This window comes from Opisthocomus hoazin, chromosome 1, assembly GCF_030867145.1.
Source record: "Opisthocomus hoazin isolate bOpiHoa1 chromosome 1, bOpiHoa1.hap1, whole genome shotgun sequence".
In the NCBI taxonomy this organism is placed as follows: domain Eukaryota; kingdom Metazoa; phylum Chordata; class Aves; order Opisthocomiformes; family Opisthocomidae; genus Opisthocomus; species Opisthocomus hoazin.
This window is the reverse complement of record NC_134414.1, coordinates 107435874-107455797: the sequence shown is the minus strand read 5'-3', so window position 1 is coordinate 107455797 and position 19924 is coordinate 107435874. Positions and strand designations below refer to the sequence as shown.

Below are 19924 nucleotides of genomic sequence, written 5' to 3'. Positions count from 1 at the left end.
GAGAGTCCAGATCAAGCCCCTCTTGCCTGGTCTATTCTAGAAAACAACCCCCAGTTTTCTGTTTTCCAGCTGAGTGCCGTAATTGCAGGCTGAGAGACCTTTTTTTCCACTGATTCACTATCCAGCTATGTCGGGGTAGCTCCAGCTGGGAATGTCCCCAGGAAAAGGGACGAGCGGAGGCTGTGGGTCTCCCTCGCTCCAGCCAGCATGCTGACTGCGAGAGCACAGGCTCCTCTGGGCTGGGTCCCTCCAGCTCTCTTCCTGCCTCAAGACGAACGTATGAAAAACTTCTTGCTTACCCGGAGGTACCACAGCCAGAAAAAGCAATCTTGACAGTTTTTGCAAGGCGGGAAACATGCTTCCTCTCCCCCCAGCTCTGCTGGTGAGGCCTGTGCTGCACTAACAAATAGCAATGCACAAACGTATTTCCACTTAAAACACAATTATTTTGCTCACCATGGATCCACCAAAACTTCTGATGAGTCTGACATATGTGTGTCCTCTATTTCTGTCATTGCGATGCAATTATTCTGTGGGTTCACCCCCAGGAGTTTGGAGGGAAGAAGTTGTTCATGAAAGTTAAATTAGTCTGCAAAATTACAACCTTTGCTTTCTTTTCCCTTTCCCCCATGTCAACGTATACACTTTAAAGATCCTGACTCCTTGACAAAGTTTGAATGACTCCCAACTTAAGCATCACATTGCCAAAAGCGTCTTTTGTTTCTTTATAGTTTGCATCTTCCCACACATACAAACCTCCATAAGAATACCCTCCAGCCATGGGCTGAGACATCATAGTTGAAGATATGTATGAGACAGTAGGTGCAGAATGAGGCACGACCAGCCAACCAACAGCTCAGCAAGCAACCAAGAAAAATACAGGCACAAAAAGACACCTCTGTCCAAAGAAAAGCTGCACAAAAACAAGGCTCAAGCAGCAAGGACTGAGCTACCATTTGAGCAGCCCTTGGGAGAAGCTTGCCTCTCTGCTGAACACAGGGGACCAGGGTCCTGATTCAGGCACCTTAATCAAATGTGTAAGCTTAGGTGGGGTGAATCTAGACCCCCTCCCTCAGCTTGAGTGGGAAAAGCAAGGGGTGATAGCATTTGCCACCTTTGCAGTGCCTGCGAGAGGACAAAGGAATGGGAAAGTAGGTTGCACAAACATCATAGTATTGGAGGTCAGAGAAACAGCTTAGACAGAAACCCATCTCATCGGCCCACTGAAATATCTCTAGTTAGTGAAAGGTCTCCATCATCCAGCCTCAGACAGTGTTGAACAACGGACCTGCAACTTAAAGGTCAAGTCCTGTGGCTCGCTGTTTATGTAAACCAGGGGAATCTGGCAACACAAAAGTAAACTTACTCCCCGTGGATACTGACCATTCAGGCTTTGACAACTTATAAAAAACTTTGCTCCTGTCCAAAAAAAGTATATATCCAGGGTACGCGCTTCCCTTGAACTAGAGACCTTTGCTTTTGCCAAGTCTGATGACTGATGTTTCTGCACAATAGTAGTAAATACCTGTTTTTCCAAAGAAATGAGTTTGGATATTTTAATCTGTAGGTTATTAAGCAGTCCCTCCTCTGTACTGATGCTCCATTGTGCCTACACACGACTGCAGTTCACTGAAAGCTCATAAATTTCATGTGGTTCTGCCTAGTCTTTATTTTAGGTTCTTGAACCATTTTTTGCTTTCCTCATTTTCTTTGCAGCTGCAGAGAGATATAGTAAGCTACTGTATAGCATTTTGAAAGCAGGGCCTCTGAGAAGTTTCCAAACTGCATACAAGCAGGTTATTCTTTGGCTTGTTTTCTTTGGCTTGGTGTTAGCAGTACAGAATGAGTCAAACAGTATTAACTTTCAAGAGGGAAGTGGTGTGGTCAACCAAAACTGTTTGCGGCTAGATTGCGAAGATAGGTAGAGCAGGTAATGAAGAGCAGCCCATAATGCAGGGTGTAGGTAGGAGAGACAGACAGACTCAGACAAACAGAATCCTTAATAATTAAATCAACACTGTCGCCTAGATTTTTCTGCAGCTTTATATGCTAAGGTTATGACACAGCCTGGCTTTTCTGGACTGGTCAGCCTTGAGAAGACGGCCTGGTGCACATCGTGCTTAATGGACTCAAACTACAACACTCTGCAAGGGAATAATAAAGGTCAGGCGCTATTGAAAAAAAACAAACAGAAATATATCAACTTTTCATTTATGGCTGGCTAAATTCTTTCTTGTGTCTCCCCCCATTCTTACAGGTTGTTCCTTATCTGTTCCATGATTAAAGAAGACAAGCAAGATGTTTCCATCCTTCCTTCTCGTTAGGATGTGTTTCAGTTATTAGCAAGCACGTCGTGCCCTCATACAACAGACAAGTCCTTCTCTGACGATTCAGAAGCAGGGTTGGGATGGCCTTTCCCAAGCATTGCTCTGCCTCACGCTTTGCACAGACCCATGCAGCACTGACATAGGAACAGTCTGTCCAAGATGTATCATTAACACTAATAGAAGATGCATTTACTCATTACAATTCCCAATTGCAGCGGACAAGTGAAGAGCAAGGGCACAAATGGAGATGCAGAGCAGAAGTCCTTTTTACATTCTTCACAACAGGTGACAGGGGATGAAGCAAAAGAAAAGCCTGCAGTGTTTTGGTGTGGGCCTGCAAGGAGGAAACTGCTGCACCTTCTGATAATCCAGGGCAGGTGAAGCTGGGAGGGACGGCAGCGCAGATGGATTTTCACCCCTTCCAGTTATATTCCAAGAAAAAGATAGGCCTGTTCACTGGAAGTGCCGCACAGCTCCATCCAGCCTTTCTCTTGGACATGTGTTGTTTTGGTAAACCCATGAGTAGATCCTGCACTGCCAAAAGCTTGTTTGGCAAATGGGAGTGTCTGACTACTCCAGACAAGGTGAAAGTTTCCCTCCCACTTCTCCCAGGTCCCTGAGGAGCCTGAGGAGGAGTAAGCCCTCTCTGTTCCCGCTCCTGTGGAGAGCAGGGTGAAGGAAGCAGGTTGCATAGGTTTTGTGCAGTCGGGTCCTGCTGCCCTCCAGCCCGTCCCTGCAGGAAACTTTCTTATCTGCCAGCAGTGTGGTTGGTATGCGGTGGTGAACCTCAGAGGGGACATGGGGATTGTTGACCAATCCTCCAAGAGCCCAGCTTTGCTAGCTAACCTCCTTCTAGGAAGGGTAGGGGCTATACGACACCCTTAAACCCACAGTAGGCAGGTGCAACATGGGGTTTGAGCTACAAGTCCATCCTTCCCCCGTTCATGCAAAGCCCCAGCAGCCACCACAAACCTTTTGTTCATTCACGTTTAATGACTGTCATTCAAAAGTCCATCCTTGCTGAAGAAGCATGATGGTTGAAGGACCAGACTCAGAAATCTTTGATTCAGAGCTCCACCAGCTAACTTCACTGGAAAGATATTTGGCATATCAGCGAAGCAGCGTCTTCAGTGGCGACCAGAGTATAGTCACATCTCCTATGGCCAGTCTGCGTCCCAGGGTGCTGCATATTAATGCTTTACGTATACACACACACTACAAGTGGCATGTCTACAGTCTTTTTTCATATTTTTACAGAAAATGCTGCCCCCCGAAGACTTCTTCACCAATCTTAGCAGCTACAAAATCTTTGCAGGTAAGTGCAGTTGACAAAAGAAAATCAGACCTACTGACTGCTTAAGAAGCATTTGCAGAAGTAATATACATTCCCCTAATTCTGTTTTTGTCACAGTTACAGAGTATTTGCCCACTGATTTCAGCAGAGCTAGACAAAGGCTGTATAGCCTTTGAAAATCCCACCATGCAAATATAGATAAACATTTAAAAGTATTCACTGTAGTCTTTGTAGCCATTCAACCACGAGGTGATAGAATAACAAAGTGCAAAAAAAAAAAAAGGTTGACAAAGATGAAAAAAGTGAAAGAAATCATAAATAACTACCTACCTGTTCTCAATCTAAAATCACACTAATTCAAGGGGGGCGGAGGGGAGAAGAGTTGTGTGGGATAGTGACTCAAAAAAGGAGTTGAGATAATTTCTGTAGGACTGGGCCAGTCTTACCACCATCCCTAGCCCACACCATGGCAGCTCTGGTTTCCTGTTTACCTGCTTTACGTGAGGAAGGAACTTCTCTTGTCAACACTCTGCGTACCTCTAAGAAAACTGCTGAATAACTAGCCGAGTAAATACGTATGAGCTAACGCACTCGCAGAAAAGCAACCTTGACACAAGATTACATGCTGCACGTATTTGGTAATTTTACTGAACTAAAAAGGTGAATTCCCTGCCTCCTGTTACCCAACGTCAACTCTTCTAACGGACTCAGCAGTGGGGCTGATAGATGCCAGGGAAAATAAACCTGTTACATCTTTTCCAGATGGAAAAGACGCATCTGCACCATGAAACCTCAAGGGCGCTGGTATTAAAAACCTCTCGAGGTCCTACCTATTGAGCAGGACAGCAAGGATCCCCCCTATCCCTGTTACACCAGGGAGTGCCAAGCACTCACAGAAATTTCACAATCCTTTGCACATCTGATGGAGGACAACCAGCACTGTTTTTAGGAGCTACGGGTAGCTGATAGCCAGTTAAAGTCCACGCGAGGCAGGTCTTGCCCGCACCTTGCCTGCACCGAGGAGTCTTTGCACCGGGTTAGTTGCAGCAGCCACTGGTCTTTGCTTTTAGTGCGCTTTCCAGCTGACGGGCAGCGTGCCTGCCAGTCTGTCTGTGTGATTTCCAGTCTGAAACTGACTGCTTAAGAGCAGGGGCTTTGCTTCAGGTTCCTGCTGCCAGCGAAAGCCTCCAGGGTGGCCAGGCGAGGGGACTCTGAGACCTCAGACAACGGGCTGGTGCTGTGCCCCCGGCCAGCCGCTGCGAGGGGGCCAGTCCCATCCCAGAACCATCCTTGCCCCGAGGGGGCTGCTCCACCATGCCCTCGCAGAGGGGAAGGGGCTTGCCAAGCAGCCAGGGTGTGGGGCACAGAGAGGTCTTTCTGGGACACTGGGGACCCGAGAGCTGCAGAGGTGCCCGTGGATGCTCTGCAGAGCTGAGTGCGTACAGACAAGCAACCTCGGGTCCCGTTCTGCAGCCAAACTTTTAACATCCAGCATCACGTAGTCCTGTGCTACACCGTGCTCCTGTGCTCTACGGTCCTGTGCTAAGCCTGAAGGCCCAGGGCAACATCACTGGAGTAACAGGGGGTGGTTGTGTGAAAGTGCGTGCATAATGGAAACAGGCTGATTTCCCCCTCACTCTTCACTTTTCTTTGGAAAACACAAGTCACAAAGGGACAAACTCCTCTCTGCTTTTTCGCTCTTTGTGTACTTTCATTATGAAAAATGGGCTGGTGGCATGCACAGCTCTCACAGTGGGGGGAGACGCGCCCAACTGCAGGACACATGTTTCAGGCTGTTGTTCCCCGGCCGCTCTGGGGGACCATGGAGCTGGCCTGGCTGCTGGGCGCCTGCGAGGTCTGTCCTGCCTGTTCAGAAACAGCTCCTTCAGTCTGCAAGCATGCCCTTGCAATAACACACCGCTGTATTTTATTTAAATGGATTCAGTTACTCTTCTCTGCCTGACTTTTGACGAGACACACGCAGCAAGGAAACCAACAGCGATCCCCCACCTACCCACACCCATTTAGAGACAGCAACACATCGAGTCACGTCGTGTGAATTTGAGCTAGCGATGTTTTGTAACTTCCCCCAGCCGCTGCACGCTTGCACATACCCATTGCACAAGCCAACTACAAAAGTCCCCAGAGTGCACCCATAATTTAAGCACTCGTCCGCCCACGTCCGTGTCACCCAGACAATAGGACGCAGGGATGCAAACACACAGGCACAGACCCGGCAGCGCACAACCGTCGTCGGCTTCTCTTGCAGCCCATCCCTTTCTTTTGTCTGTACACGATCTATTTAGATTGGAAGCTCTCAGGCGCAAGTACCTTAGCCAAGATTTTTCAAGAAGCGATTAGTAAAGTTGGGTTGTGAGACTGAGAGGGTGGTGTGCTGAGGAGCACGCAGCTCCTGCTAGCACAGGAGGAAAGAGTCCCAGCTGCATTTCTGTTATATGGACAACCAACTTGCAAACACCACCTTTTCCCCTTACACCTTTTCTGCTAAGTAACTTTTAGGCACTGTAAGTCTCCAGGTGAATGGAAGCACCTGGTAAGCCCTCACTGAAATCTGTATGGTGGGTCTATTCCAATGGCACGATTGTTCATTTTTTCATGGTTTCTAAACTGTTTGTTGGTACACGTTAGTGTCAGTTGCCAACAGATGGAAGCACTTGCAGCAGAAAGCAAGAGAGAAATGGAAGCATTTTGTGTTATTTCAGCTCATTGAGATTAAAAGGTTTTTTGGAGAACCGTCTGGCTTTACTCGCATGAAAGGCTGAAGGTGGGAGTGATGGGAGACCCTCAGAGGAATCATCCCTCCCCACCCTGACATGTGCAGAGCCTTCTTCACTTCTGCCACGGGACAGGCGATGCTGGCCCCTCGCGGACTCTGCCGACTCCCCTCCCAGAAGCTGCTCTGGGAGTCTGAGGTTTGTGGCAAAGGTTGGATGGGGCAAGGGAAAGGATGAGAAGGTCAGGTGCTCTGACCACCTCCAGCCCTTGGGGATTCCCTAAAAAAGACCTCAGGCCGGGCAAGAGGGCATTTGAAGATTTCCTTCAGAACAGCTACAGGCCATGGGCTTTCCTTGAAACTTAAAAGTGAGATGGGATCACTTCGGATCAGGGTCGGAGGGCATCCTTAACTGCGGTTGACCAAAGGTGTACCTGCCCCTGGCTAGCTTTGCCAGGAGGCAAAACGAAATTTCTGTTCCTAAAAACGCACTTCTTGGGCCAGCAGCTTTTTAAGCTCCTTCTCAAATCCTGCTCAGCAATATTATTATCTCTCTCTCTGCTCCTCAGAATCCAGCCTTTTGATATAAGGATGCCAAAAAAGCATTTGGGAAAACCACACATCCAACATGGGATAATCACATCTAATGGTCAGCTTAACCTTGGACATCTCAGGCCCCCTGGGGCTAAATCCATGTAGCCTTTTTATTTTGCGCCATTTTCAGGCAGCTGGTCCATTAGTGAATATTTCAGAACTATGTAGGTTAAAACAATCCAATAAGAAAAACAATAAGAAACAGTCAAAAGAAGAAAAACCTAATTTTTCTGCAGACATGCACAGTAGGTCAAATGGCCTAAGGGAAATATTTAATTTAAGAGTCATACTATTTCTACCAAGTTTCCTAACCAAAAGTATTTTCATCAGGAGCACTACTCTTGATCTGGTTACTGCTAATGATTTTCCCCATGGACTTCGCTCATAAAAACATGAATTGCTTTATGAATCATAGAATCATAGAAGTTGAAGAAGAAAATGATGGGTTAGGTCATCTTGCCCTTCTCTCTGACAGTGCAGTATTATTTCTTTTTATAAAAAGTTTTGAAAATAAGCATTTATTCAAAGCTGGAGAATGAAAATGCTAAGTTCAAAAGAGATTTGAAAAATACATAATGAAAGCAGTGGACTAAGAGCCAGATTCTTAAGTACCTTGGCGCTCTCTACAAGCCATGACAATTCGATGAGAAGTATCATCTGGATAGGCACAGCCAGAAATTCAACGGCAAAAAAACGACAATGGTGTATGTCCTGCGCACAGGTAATTATTACAGTTGTAAATGCAAATCCAGTAGTTACATAGGCAAACGTCCTGCTAGGCAAAGATCTGGCCATCACAATAGCCATGACCCAATCTACAATGGGGTGTGCAAGAACCCAAAGTCTGGAGGCCTTTGTGCAGAGTGAAGGTGGCACATGTGATAATACACACCATATTATTGTCACCTGTCGCGACATCTCCACACGCCCCAGGGAGACAAAAACTCTGAGCTTTGCATATTTGCATTTGGAGCCTTTGGTTTGGGTATTCTTCCTTTTTCCAAAAATGGCTTCAAGTCCTGTTTTGTATTGCTTTTCGAAGTTTTAGTCCCCAAGTATGCCTACTTGAAGAGGCTGTCCATTTTCATTAAAAAAAACGCTTTAAGAACCTAATTCTGGCCCAGAAACTGCTCCTGCTCCAACATTCTATGAAGACAAACGAAAATCTTTCTTTTCTTAAGTTCATCAATCTAAAGGTTAAAAAAAAAAAGAAGGTATTTCTACATCCTGTGAAATTCACTAAAAATTGTCCTGGTGTGAAGTTTTGACTTTTGCCTCAGATGGCCCCCATCCTCAGAAATGGCCCCTTACCTTCCAGCATTTTTCACAAAGAATGCAGGCACTTACTAGAATTCAGATTGTCTGAGAACCACTATAAACATAAAGTAAATGAATCAAAGACTGTTGCTGGAGTTGGTTTTAGGCTTCAGCATGTTTTTTTCTGGATTTCTGTAAGATGGCAGTATCTAATTTTGTTCCCATTACTGTCTTCCACAGATTTCTTTTGAATTGGGAAGTCTTAGAAAATACATTTCAGTATTTCTGTAATTCCTTTAGCTGAAGCGAGAGAGTGAATCATGGATCTGTAAGCATGAACGTTCCCAAATATTGATTACTGGAACTAGAAACACTCTCATCTACCAGTTTTTGTTTTGATTCTGGTCTGAATACCAGAAGGCTGATATAATATTAAATCCCTTCAGTACAAAGCGCGAGTGTTTTGATTTGTCTTGTATGTGAGTTTGCCCAGGTAGCAGCCCTGCAATCTGTTCTTGTACAGGCTACACATGTAGCTGATCTAACTGGACCAATGCAAAATAGGATACACCCATGTTGCCAGAGTACAAAAAATAAACATATAGGCCAAACCCGCCAGAACTGTCTCAGAATGGAGAATGCACTGGATACCACTTCTTTTTTCCTTCACGCCTCTGGCATGTCTCTGTAGGCCAACGTGTATCTCAGTCAAACGCGTAAGGAGGAGAGGAGGTACGAGACTGATCGCAACGGCCGCTGCGGTTCAGAAAGCCTTGGTGAGGAGTCAAACCGAAGGACTTCGCAGCCCACTTACAAATGAAAGGAGCATAATCCCTTCTACGCTGCGTCCTGAACGATTTAGTGATAAAAGGAGCTGTGCATTCCTGCTGAGGGGGGAATTCTGACCTCTTCTCCTGACACGCATAAAGCCTCCTCCACTATGCAGCAGATTTGCCTACGACAAAGTGAAATTATTTACAAGGAAGCTTTTACATACATTTGAGTTGGGAAGATACGTGTGTTGCTTCAGAATGTATTATATCTCTACTTCCTTTTTAAAATGTAGAATCTTATTAAATATTAACTATTATACCAACTGAAGGATTGATTTAAAACAGTAGGCATGCCTGCAGGATGATTTTGTTTCTTACCATTCTAGCAGGCTCATATTCAAAAAACTAAAGCTTATTTGTTGTCTGCAAACTATGAACAAGCCCAGATATTTGCATATGCAAATCTTGAACTTGCATGTACAAATATCTTGTTTATGTGCACAGCTGCCTGGTTCACCAGGAATATTTTTCAGGGATAATTCAACCACAATTAAAAAAAAAAATAACCTGAATAAGAAGCCTTACGCTGACAGCAGTATTTGTTTTAAAGTCCGGCCTCGAATCCAAAAAATATAGGTCAGATTTTTCCACTAAATGCATGCAGAATCATGGTGCAACTCAGACAAATGAAGGCTCGAGCAGAAAGTGTATAGGCAAGGCATGAGTTTTCTAAGCTATTTTGGCTGAAGTTTCAAACCTTTCCATTCTTCCCCACCTCAGTTAAGCAATCCCGAGCTGCGAGTCTCATTCTCTAGTGGGTGTTTGAATCCCGCTGCTCTCTTCTCCTGGGACAACTGCACTTAAGCAACAGCCAGAACTTCTGCCAAGTGTGCGGGAGGAGTGCAAGAAGCTAACCACAAACCTCAATTTACATCAGGGCATTTTGATAAAAAGATGAAAATGCCCCGTTTGGGCTAGTGACTGATGTTAACGATTGCCTCTGGTAGCAGGCAGCGCATGTGCCACAGAAGCATCTATACCTGCAGCTCTGCTCCACCCTCGCTCCGCTTCACCCTGCAGACAGCACAGCCTGCCCTCGCCACCCCAGCAAAACAACCGCCTGCGTGGAAGGCACGGGTATATTCCCCTGGAGATATCAAACCGTTCATCTCCTCCCTGTACTTAATTCTTAAAAAAAAGGAAAGGGAAAAAAAAAGAGGAAAGATTGGCTGTCAGTGAAAACGGGTGCGTTCATAAGCTATACGACAGCACGAGGTACAGTGAACTCCACAAGGCAGCAACCAGGTGTGCTCTCTCCAGCATTTATTTATTTTTGCAGGGTGGTTGAGCTTGAAAAATTAGATCAATGACATATTGGTTTCCAATGCTTTAAAATCCTCTTAACATTTGAAAGGCAAGACTGGCAAGAAACGATGTACAAGGTATATGCTGCCCACCTTTTACCAGCATCCCTTCTGTCAGCTTTTGGATATGATCCAAATCATCCCTGGGTAGATACTTTAGAAATGCAATGCAAGTCATATTCTAGATCAGCTGGACACCCGTGAAAAATATGCCTTCAGGAAGGCATAATTAAAACCATTCATAGGACAGTCTTGGCTTAAAACATCCCCATGGCTCCACATGCATTGGGTATTGCTGCGTTTCATTGAGGCTGGTGACGAACCCCCACCCTAAATCGTCATCTTGGCCTTCTGCAAATGCTGTCGTTAGCTCACTTACTTCTGGGTTCGCGAGGTCCGTCCACAGTTATCTTGATGGCTCTGTGGTATGTGGCCACTTGTGGTGGATTTGTGAAGACCGTGATAGTCAGTGTGAAGCTTTTCCCTGCAACAGGAAAAAAAATGTAACTGAGCAAAGGTGTTGAGAAAAAGTGCACTCCTCATTTCAAACAGCAGTCAGACACACCAAATGGCACTAAAACACTACAGCTGTCCGTATCTGAAGACAGATATGTGCCCAGAGAGCGGGGTGTATAACCTCACAGCTGCCTGCTGCTGGATGCATTCCCTCTGTGGCAACTGCTCAAAGGTTTGGGAAAAAAAAATTAATTTATATTTAAATGATCTACACTTTGTTCATAGAAAAAGGAGGTTACCCCTAACAGTTAGATTTTATCTGATCTACATGACTGCTGGTACGTTATCTGTACTTTCTAAAGGGTGTTAGTTCAGAGAGCCTTAGAAATTGTGGCTGACTCTTCTAAAACTGCCACGGGAATCTGATCAACAGCGCTTGTTAAAATTAAAGAGAACTGGGTGCTCAGATTCCCCAGGCAGATCGTAAAATCCCACGCTTTGTGGTTGCAGCTAGCATTAGATCAATTCCATATTGCGAACGAGAACCCTTTAAAAATCTGCTACTGCAATGCCAAGAAATAAGGGAATGGAAAAAAAAATAAATCCTCACAACTTGTCCACAGAGAATTAAAATATTTTATGAAGAGATAGAAGAGCATTACGCTTAGTTTCTCTGTTATTCAGTAAGAAAACTGTGAAGGCAATTTCAAAATTGTTATGTGCATGCCACGGCTCTAAGCTGGGAAAAGTACTCGTTTTGATGGCTGCTGGGGAGGGTTTCCTACCCACTTGTGGCTGCAATGCCTTCAGATCCTCCTACCCGTGGATCTGCCTTTGGCCAATGCCAGCATTTACTTCAGGCATTTTTTAAATAACAAAAGTAACGTTCTGAATCTTTGATAAGACCTTATATATGCATTCATTATGGCTTTGGCCTGGACAACAGTAAAAACATTGCCTGTCAGCAGGTTTAGCACGGTTATCTCAGCATCGTGGAGGACTCAGATACTGAGACGAATCTTCTTTATCAGTAAGAGACATCAAGGGACATCACCCCAAGTTAGATAACCAGGAACTGTTGTAAGAAAATTGAGGTTCTCCTCCTTTGAGCACATGCTGTGCGAGCTTTCCCATATAGATCAACCTGCCTCATTTTACCACCTGGCTTGTTTCTTCCCTTCCAAAACTTCCCGCTTTTATTGTGCTTCGTTTATCGATATAAATAAGTAAAAATTTAAATATAAATGCAAACATAAATGCAGCAATATTCCCCCCCCTCCCTATGCACATTCACTTGCAATTCAGTACTTCTCTTAATGCAATTCCTACCCTGGTGCTAATGGTCTGTATCAACATCGCGGCTAGCACACACACGTAGCTGTTACTGGAAACTGTCCTCATCACATCCCTGTGAATTAGGGAGGTATTCTCCCTACTCTACGGATGAGGAACTGTGGGGAGATAAAGTGTCTTGGCCACGATCTCAGCGGAAGCCTGTGGCAGCGATGCTAACCACTTTGGCTGCTGCAACTAAATCCGACTATAATCCTGAATCACAGCCCTGGCAAACCAGAAGCTGAAACACAACCCTTGCAAATCACAGGCCAGTGTCTATCCACCTCCTCTTCCTCGCTAGAAAGCAGTCCCTGAGGTCGAAAGAATTGTAACAGAAGCAAAAGCCATTTCAGATCCCTGTCTCAGGTCCTTCGGACCTCAACTCTTGGGTCCTGCATCTACCCAGACCAAGGATGGCTGTGTTCTTGACATTCTTTAAATACCAAATTACATGATAAAGCTTTACAGCTTTGCTGCTCATCCTCTGCCAGCACAACAGATCTTTCTATGAGGCGTCAGTAATAAAGCTCTATAAACTTCACTCCAAAAAACTTTATCACTCATAGCATTAGACTTAACAAATATCAGAGAGGCACTTGTAGATCTTCCTTCTTCTCAAAAATAATTTCCCTGTATATACAACACCTAGATCACTAAGACTGAAAGAAACTTTGAAAATATACTTTATTCTCTTTACTAATCTCCAGTATTTCCATCTTGCTTCCCAATTTTTGGGTTTTTTTTTTTTGACAACTGCTGATGCATTAGGTAAGGTGCTCCTGCTGTTCTGCTAGAATACGTAGTCATTTTATTTCTTTAGAAGGCTCCTGTGGATTTTCCAGATAGAAAAGAAACGCAGAAAAAAATGTAGAACGATAGTGAAATGTAGACAAACGTGGCCATATTACCAGTCTACAAGACCACAATAAAGAAGAAGACAGAGGTGAAGTTACTTTCAAGATTTTCTAGAGAACAGACTAGATCTCAGAGCCTGTATAAGGTCGTGACACAAGTTGGCAAAAGCAGGAAGATACTTAGCTTACTTCTTGTTGACAGAAGACTATTCATTAACCACATACTGGTTAACCACAGGACTATATAACCATAAACCTACACGTCACTCATTGCTGCTTACCAATAATTCTGGCTGGTTTTTTTCTCTGGTTATTCTGTTTCATTTACATTCAGCTTTATTAATTTTATCACTTTTGTTCATACCTCCTACATTCTTCATCATTTATGTGTCTGGTTGACAAAGGTTGCTTTAGATTGGAGGAGCTGTTGGTGAAATCCATGTTTTATGGGTACACCTGTTTTGGGATGACAGCAGGACTATAAACGTCTCCTTGCTTTTGTGTATTATGATACAGATTTTTATCTTCAACTTACACTTGCATAATACACTTACACACAAGCATGTGCAGAGACAGACACACACACATGCAACATGCAGCAGATGAAACTGGTGGAAATAATACCAGATTAGTCAGTGGAGGCTGTATTCAGACTCCCTAGCACTGGAGACTATATTAGATGCCATGATTTCTGATGCCTAAGTAAGTGGACCTCCTGACTATCAGTGGAAGACCTACTCTGAGCACTTCGCATCTCTGCTCAGCTCAGAAAGATGTGGGTGCCTCCAAAACTGAGTCAGACAGCCTAAGTGAAGGACTGACCTCTCTAGTGGCTCTAAAGAGGGACCAAACACCCCAGGAAGGCATTCTGAAGCACTGATCTGTGTTGGATGCCTCCAATAGTCAGGACGACAATTTGATGACATCCTAGCAGTCACAGCAAGCCAGCATGTAGCCCTCTGTTAGCTAACATCAAAATCTGAGACCCTTTGGGTTAAACCATCCCATAAATCTACAGAAAACCATACACAAACTAGCTGGGGTCTATGGTGCGTTCCTCAGCATGTTGAAGCAAATCACCACCGCACCATTGTGGGAGTCTTTGCTGATGATGGAAGGGCTGAAGGGTGATGTCCATGTCAAGCTATGCCTTGCTGGGGTGCAAGAGTCCCTTCAGAGACTGTTGCTCTCTCTGTAACTGTCGCTGGCAGTTCCTATTATTGGGCACATAGCACCTCATGAGCACGAGGAGTAAATTCTGCAGACATCGGATAGGGCTCTGCCTTTGGAAACCCTTCCCACAGACATCAATTGTACCGTCCTATGCGTAAGGGCAGAGCACAAGACTCACTGCTTCCATCAAGCCTTCCCTCTCAACTGGGGTAGGAAAAATTGCTTGGTAATGTTTATTTTTGCAAGAGCATTAAGGTCAGAACACTTCTAGAAAAAAATAATGGAAACGGTAGCATTTCTGGCCAAAATACAATACTGACTTTTGAAATGATACCTTGACATTCTGTGGATGGGTTTGCTAGGGACTGTGCTATCAAAAATGCCCTCAAGAGTCACTGCTAACTTCACAGCCGAAGTCAGATGGGTTAAACCAGTTGTCCCCAGCTCATGACTTTACAAGATTGCTCGTGAGATTCCTTGATGCTGTGCAAAGCTGCAAGACCTCAGGAGAAAGCACAAAGCATAATATTGTCCGCCGGCAACTGCTCAGAAGTACTGTTCCTGGCCCAGCAAAAGGTGAAGATCAGCCTCCAAGACCCAAGCATCTGAGTGTTGTGCCCATGCTCTACACTGCAATACAGGAACTTGAAGTCTGCATTCAGTCTGCACCCCATCTGACAGAGGCTGGAGGCAAAACGAGCAGCAAGCTCACATCCAGCACAACGAGTTTATTTCAGTGGTCCCCCAGAACAGCACTGAAGGGCTCTAGAGGGAGCAATAGGCTTGTCAGCTGCGGCCCCTGGGATTTTTTAAGAGGAACCAAGAGGGAAAAAATGAATCCCAAGTGACAACACGGTCACATGAAGCGCCTGTGTGCTGCTTTAGTCATCCCAGAGCAGTGTCATGACCAGATGGGTCTGGGGGTGGGAAGGCACATTTGAAATGTAAGTGGCGGCATGTGCGGACACAAAGGGGAGTGAGAACAGGCACGCTTCGGGGAAGAGAGGCCACATCTCGAACCTACCACTTCCTTTTAATCCACCTCTTTCTCAGGCAAAAAGGGACGTTCATTCCATTGATGAAGGTTCATCCAAATGAAAAAAATGGAGTTAAAGCTTCAGAAGTTTGCCTGTGGTTGGCAGGGCGGGGGGAGGGGAAAGTGAGGCCAACAGATCATGTGGTTACAATTACTATCTTTTGCTTTTGGGATTTATTCTGACGATCACAAACTACACATTAGAGTTTTGGTGTTTTTTTTAATTGTTACAGTAAATTATTAGATAACAAGAAGAAGAAAAAAGGGAAAGCAGCCAAGAACGCTTGTGCTGACAAGGACAAAATGTATAGATGGAAAAACATGAAATGTAATACAGAAATGCAATACAAATTATATTACAGACATTTCTATTATATTAGTGAGAGACTTCCAGGTTCTAGTAAGAAAGATTATGATACTTTTTTTTTTTTTAATCCAGCTTCTACTTCTTAGTGCTTATGTACTTGCTTTTATTAAACCGTGCTAAATGATCAATTTTATACATCTTAACAATTTCTCACAACATCTTACTGGGTATCTGCCAAAGTGAGGATGTCTACTGAACTTTAATAACACATCTGACTGTATTTCTGGGCAGGATGTAATACACACACAGACTACCAACACAGTTATTCTCAAATGTTGACTATTATACCCTGGGGCCAAATCTTACCATTCTTATCATTTAAGATGCTGAATAATCCAAATGTAATCAATAGGACGAGAAAGGGAAACATAATTTGACCTTTCATTAGTTGACTGCTACTCGTCATGTGACTGAAATATTTAGTAGGTGTGGAGTTGCTTTTCCAGTTGCAAAAAACCTGCACAATTCCAAATTCTGTGCTCTGATGGTGACTCTTTTCTCCTGCCTCTGGTGACAGTTTTGTACAGTCAGGATATAACTTTGCCTGTTATGTTTGGTCCAGTGGCTATTTAATCAGAAAAAAAAGCTGCAGCTGAAGTACCCAGCATCAAAAAAATAATATAATTTGTTTACCATCAGCACCACAGATACCACTTAATTTAAATATGAGAAAAAACTGTTGTTCGCCTCATCCGCTACCACGCTGCAAATGGTTTACAACTTCTGACCACCACAGACCAACGCTCCAAACAGATAAATGCAAACATGGGGGGATGTCAGCAAATCAGGGTGACTGCCCAAAGCAATGCAAGAACTGCCCATGCAAACCAGTTGCAAGGGCAATGGATCTGTTTGTGTATTTATATGGATGTTTAGCGGGTATAAGCGTGTGTCAAGTTGGAGATTTGGGACATACACCCACTTGCCTGCTGCCAGACCAGCCTGGGTCATCATAAAGGTATACTTTTGAACATTTCTGTTGAGTGTCTCCCTCCAGGAAGTTCTTATATCTGTGTTTACACAGCATCCACTTACCCAGAATGAAATCTCCATCACATTAAATCAATAGGTGTTTTGTTCTGTGTTTATATGGGGCCAAGACGTCCTGCAAATGGCCAAAAGTGGCCCTGCTGCAAACTCGGACCCAGCTAAGAGCTACTGAATTTGCTTCGCAGTAAGCCTTGGAGGAACAACTCGCTGCTGCGGGAGCATGGCGCCGGCTGCTCCCCTTCCCTTTCTCTCCCAGCTCCCTGCAGCACTACTGAGTGCCTAAGCAAGACCAGCACATCTCTCTCTTCTCCTCCCTGCCCGTTCTCCAAGTTTTTTTTCCAGCTAACAAGCCCAATGCCGTGGTGGAGAGCAGCAGAGCCGCTGGCCTCTCCTGCCATGGCTCCGGGGATTCCCGGAGCTAGAAGGCTAGAAGAAGGCTGTGTCTGGAGTGGAAGAGTTTCAAGGCTTTATTTTGGTGAAGCGTATGCACGTTTAACCCAAGACAACACAGGAATTATATTAAGCAACCAAAATTACGTAGCTGAAATCAAACAACTTTAATAGAGATACTGTCAACCTAAGCAGGCACTAAAACTGAATTTTACCTTAAAACCACTACGTGGTAAGACGTACCACTACGTGATAAGAGCAGTCCCTGACACTCTCCTGGAAATTGTCCCTGACGATATTCTAATTTCCTAAGTCAAAAACATAACCCTAAGTCTGCACACTGTGGACACGTTTCCGAGTTTCTACACTCGGTGTAACTTCCAGCTGTTAACATCAGGCTGACTCAGGCCCTCAGCAGCTATCCCAGCAGACACATATTGGTGAGGCACAGCGATGTTTTGTGCATGCCCCTTGCCATTGGGTGCACCAGGCATGCTACAAGACCTGTCCCCTGCACTACACGTTTCCCTTCGCACTGGAGAATGCCCGTGCAGGTTGCAGGTCCTAAAGTTGCTTTTCCTCCCTGCTGCTGTGCTACAGTGGCACCAACATTCAAATCCCCCTCCTTAGGAAAAAAAGAGAGCATCTTCCTCCTGGAATAAACAAAAAAATGCCAGCACCGAGCATCCCAGAAACATGTCACCACCAATTCAAAAATCATGCATTTGCTTGAATGCTGCTTTTTAGCCACCACAGTAGCAACTAACACCTTTAGTGTTTGATCTGAAGCCCTCAGCAGAGTGATTCTTGCACAAACAGGGATCGCTCACATTCTCAAGTATTGCAAGGGTGGGGGACTCAGCTCACTAAAACAGCCACCGTTTTTCTCTTTTTTTTTTTTTTTGGCCAGATGTTTACATTTTAATTTGACAAGAGTTTGCGTGCAGCCAGTTTCACTTCTGCGCTGATGAGCGGTTTCACTTCCCAGTTCCATGTGCTGTCACGATGACACCGTCCACCGCCTCCTCCAGCCTTGCAGGGGCCTCTGTGCTAATCCCTTCCCCGACAGCCTGACAATGTGTGTAAAAGTGCAGCCGCTGCTCCGCTGTCTGCCTGCGAGGCACCCGAGGCACCCGATGGCCCTTCTCTGCTTAAGAAACTTGGCTTTGAAATGCACTAGTTTGAAATGCTCAGGTGTAGAAGGCATCCGTCTCAACTGGACTCCTTCAGGTTGCTTCCCTCAGCTCACTGCTTCTACTACCTTCCTGCTATTTTTCCATCACACAAATCCTGTGCACGTGCTTCAGCAGAGATGCCACTAAAGGACGATTACTTCTATCTGAAGAAAAACCTACGGCAGTGGAGTAGCAGGAGATACCAGGTGTGGGCACCAAGCGGTCATGGCCATAAATCCTGCCATTTATCAGGAAGGGAGCTGCAGCAGAAGGTGGGCAGGAAGACGTCTCTAAGCTTGAGGACACAAATGAACTAACTGAGAAGAAGAGACATACGGTCAAGAGTCTTGGGACCGGACTGGCAAGAAGTAGGTCTCTGAAGACAGGGTATCCTACAATAGTCATCTTAGGGTGACACACAGTAGTTAACGTCAACATTAGTCACTTCTGTACACCAGCACCAACAATCCAGAAACACACAAACCCACCAGGAATCCCCCTGTATTGTGATGTTGTCTAATTTCAGAAGAGAGGCTATTTGAAGCCGTGGTAGGAATTTGGCTCGCAGGAACATTATTTGTACTTTAGCATCCTTAGGTTTCTGTCCTGTGTAAATACCAGGTTTAGGCTTTGCGATGGAGATGTATGTGCTTGCTTGAGCATGTGCACCAGAGTAACAACAATGTTTGACACTATGAAAAAAAAAGTGAGTGGGTTTCCATTCTGTTCTGAAAGACAACCCCAGTGACCTGTTTTAACTGAATTTTTGGGGTGGGACGCTTTCTTACACTGAAAGCCTGCAGATCAAGTTTGCAAAATGGATTAAAGCATTAAAAGACTGGGATGAGGGGAAGACCTTTTAATGGAAAAGCCAAGCAGCCTCTAACTATAAGTGGAGTTGCTGCAGTAACCACTATAAAATTCTTCTGGACTCGGGTGGAGACAATAATTACAGCACAAGAAGAATGAGATGCTGTGGGGTGCCCGGCCTCTGCAGCACAGGGAGATTACACTTGGAGTCTTAAAATGCAATTCTTACTGTTAAAATCTTTTAAAGACTCAAAGTGTATATACGCAATTTATACAAACGTACATGTCATTGATGTTTGAACACAGATTTTGAGGGGGTGGACTTGTTTTTCCTCAAAGATGACTCTAACGGACATCTCTGATGCTCCTATGAGTGGGCTACCCCCAAAACTGAACCTCTGCTTTCAAGCTATGACCTACTACATATCAGGGAATTTTGATTTTTTTCCTCACTGCAATATCATTTTAGTTTTAAATGAAGTGCTTCTCTGTACCAGAGCTTGAGCTGTTTGTGAATAAGCGTTCAGAAATTACTTAGCCTCCACAAAGTGCATACAGCTCTAGGGCAGAACGAAGAAATGATCATTCAGCAAACTGCTGTGTCACTGCTGAATGCTTCAGGGAAAGGGAAAAAAGGCACCAGGAACACCAGATGGAAAGGACAGTTCAAAATGAAACACCTTCAATGCAGAGCTACCACCTTCTCACAGAAAATGCCTTGGGATCTTTAAGCCTAATAATAGTCCTTAACCCAGCTATAATTTCAAACCATTAAGAAGCCTTTTGAGGTAGAAATTATCACCCGCGCTTTATAGGCGACGAGAGAGACATGAAAAGGTTAAGGCCCAGATTCACAAGAGGATTTAGCTGCCTGAAGTGGGATTCAGGTTTGATTTAAACGCTTAAGCCCGAAATTACACCTCTTAGCCCTCCCACCCCCCGATCCCGGTGGAGCCTAGCAGCGGACGCAGGGGATATCTGAGGAGGCTTCCCCT

General features: G+C 44.8%; 1 protein-coding gene across 3 annotated transcripts in view; it reads right to left on the bottom strand.

Moving 5' to 3' along the window:
* Window positions 1-19924, bottom strand: part of RUNX1 (RUNX family transcription factor 1) — a 170338-nt gene that overhangs the window by 38812 nt on the left and 111602 nt on the right. For all 3 annotated transcript variants that reach the window (XM_075445484.1, XM_075445540.1, XM_075445606.1), the window contains exon 5: window positions 10723-10827. In XM_075445484.1, coding sequence (XP_075301599.1) covers window positions 10723-10827 — 105 coding nt within the window. The remainder of the gene's footprint in view (window positions 1-10722; window positions 10828-19924) is intronic.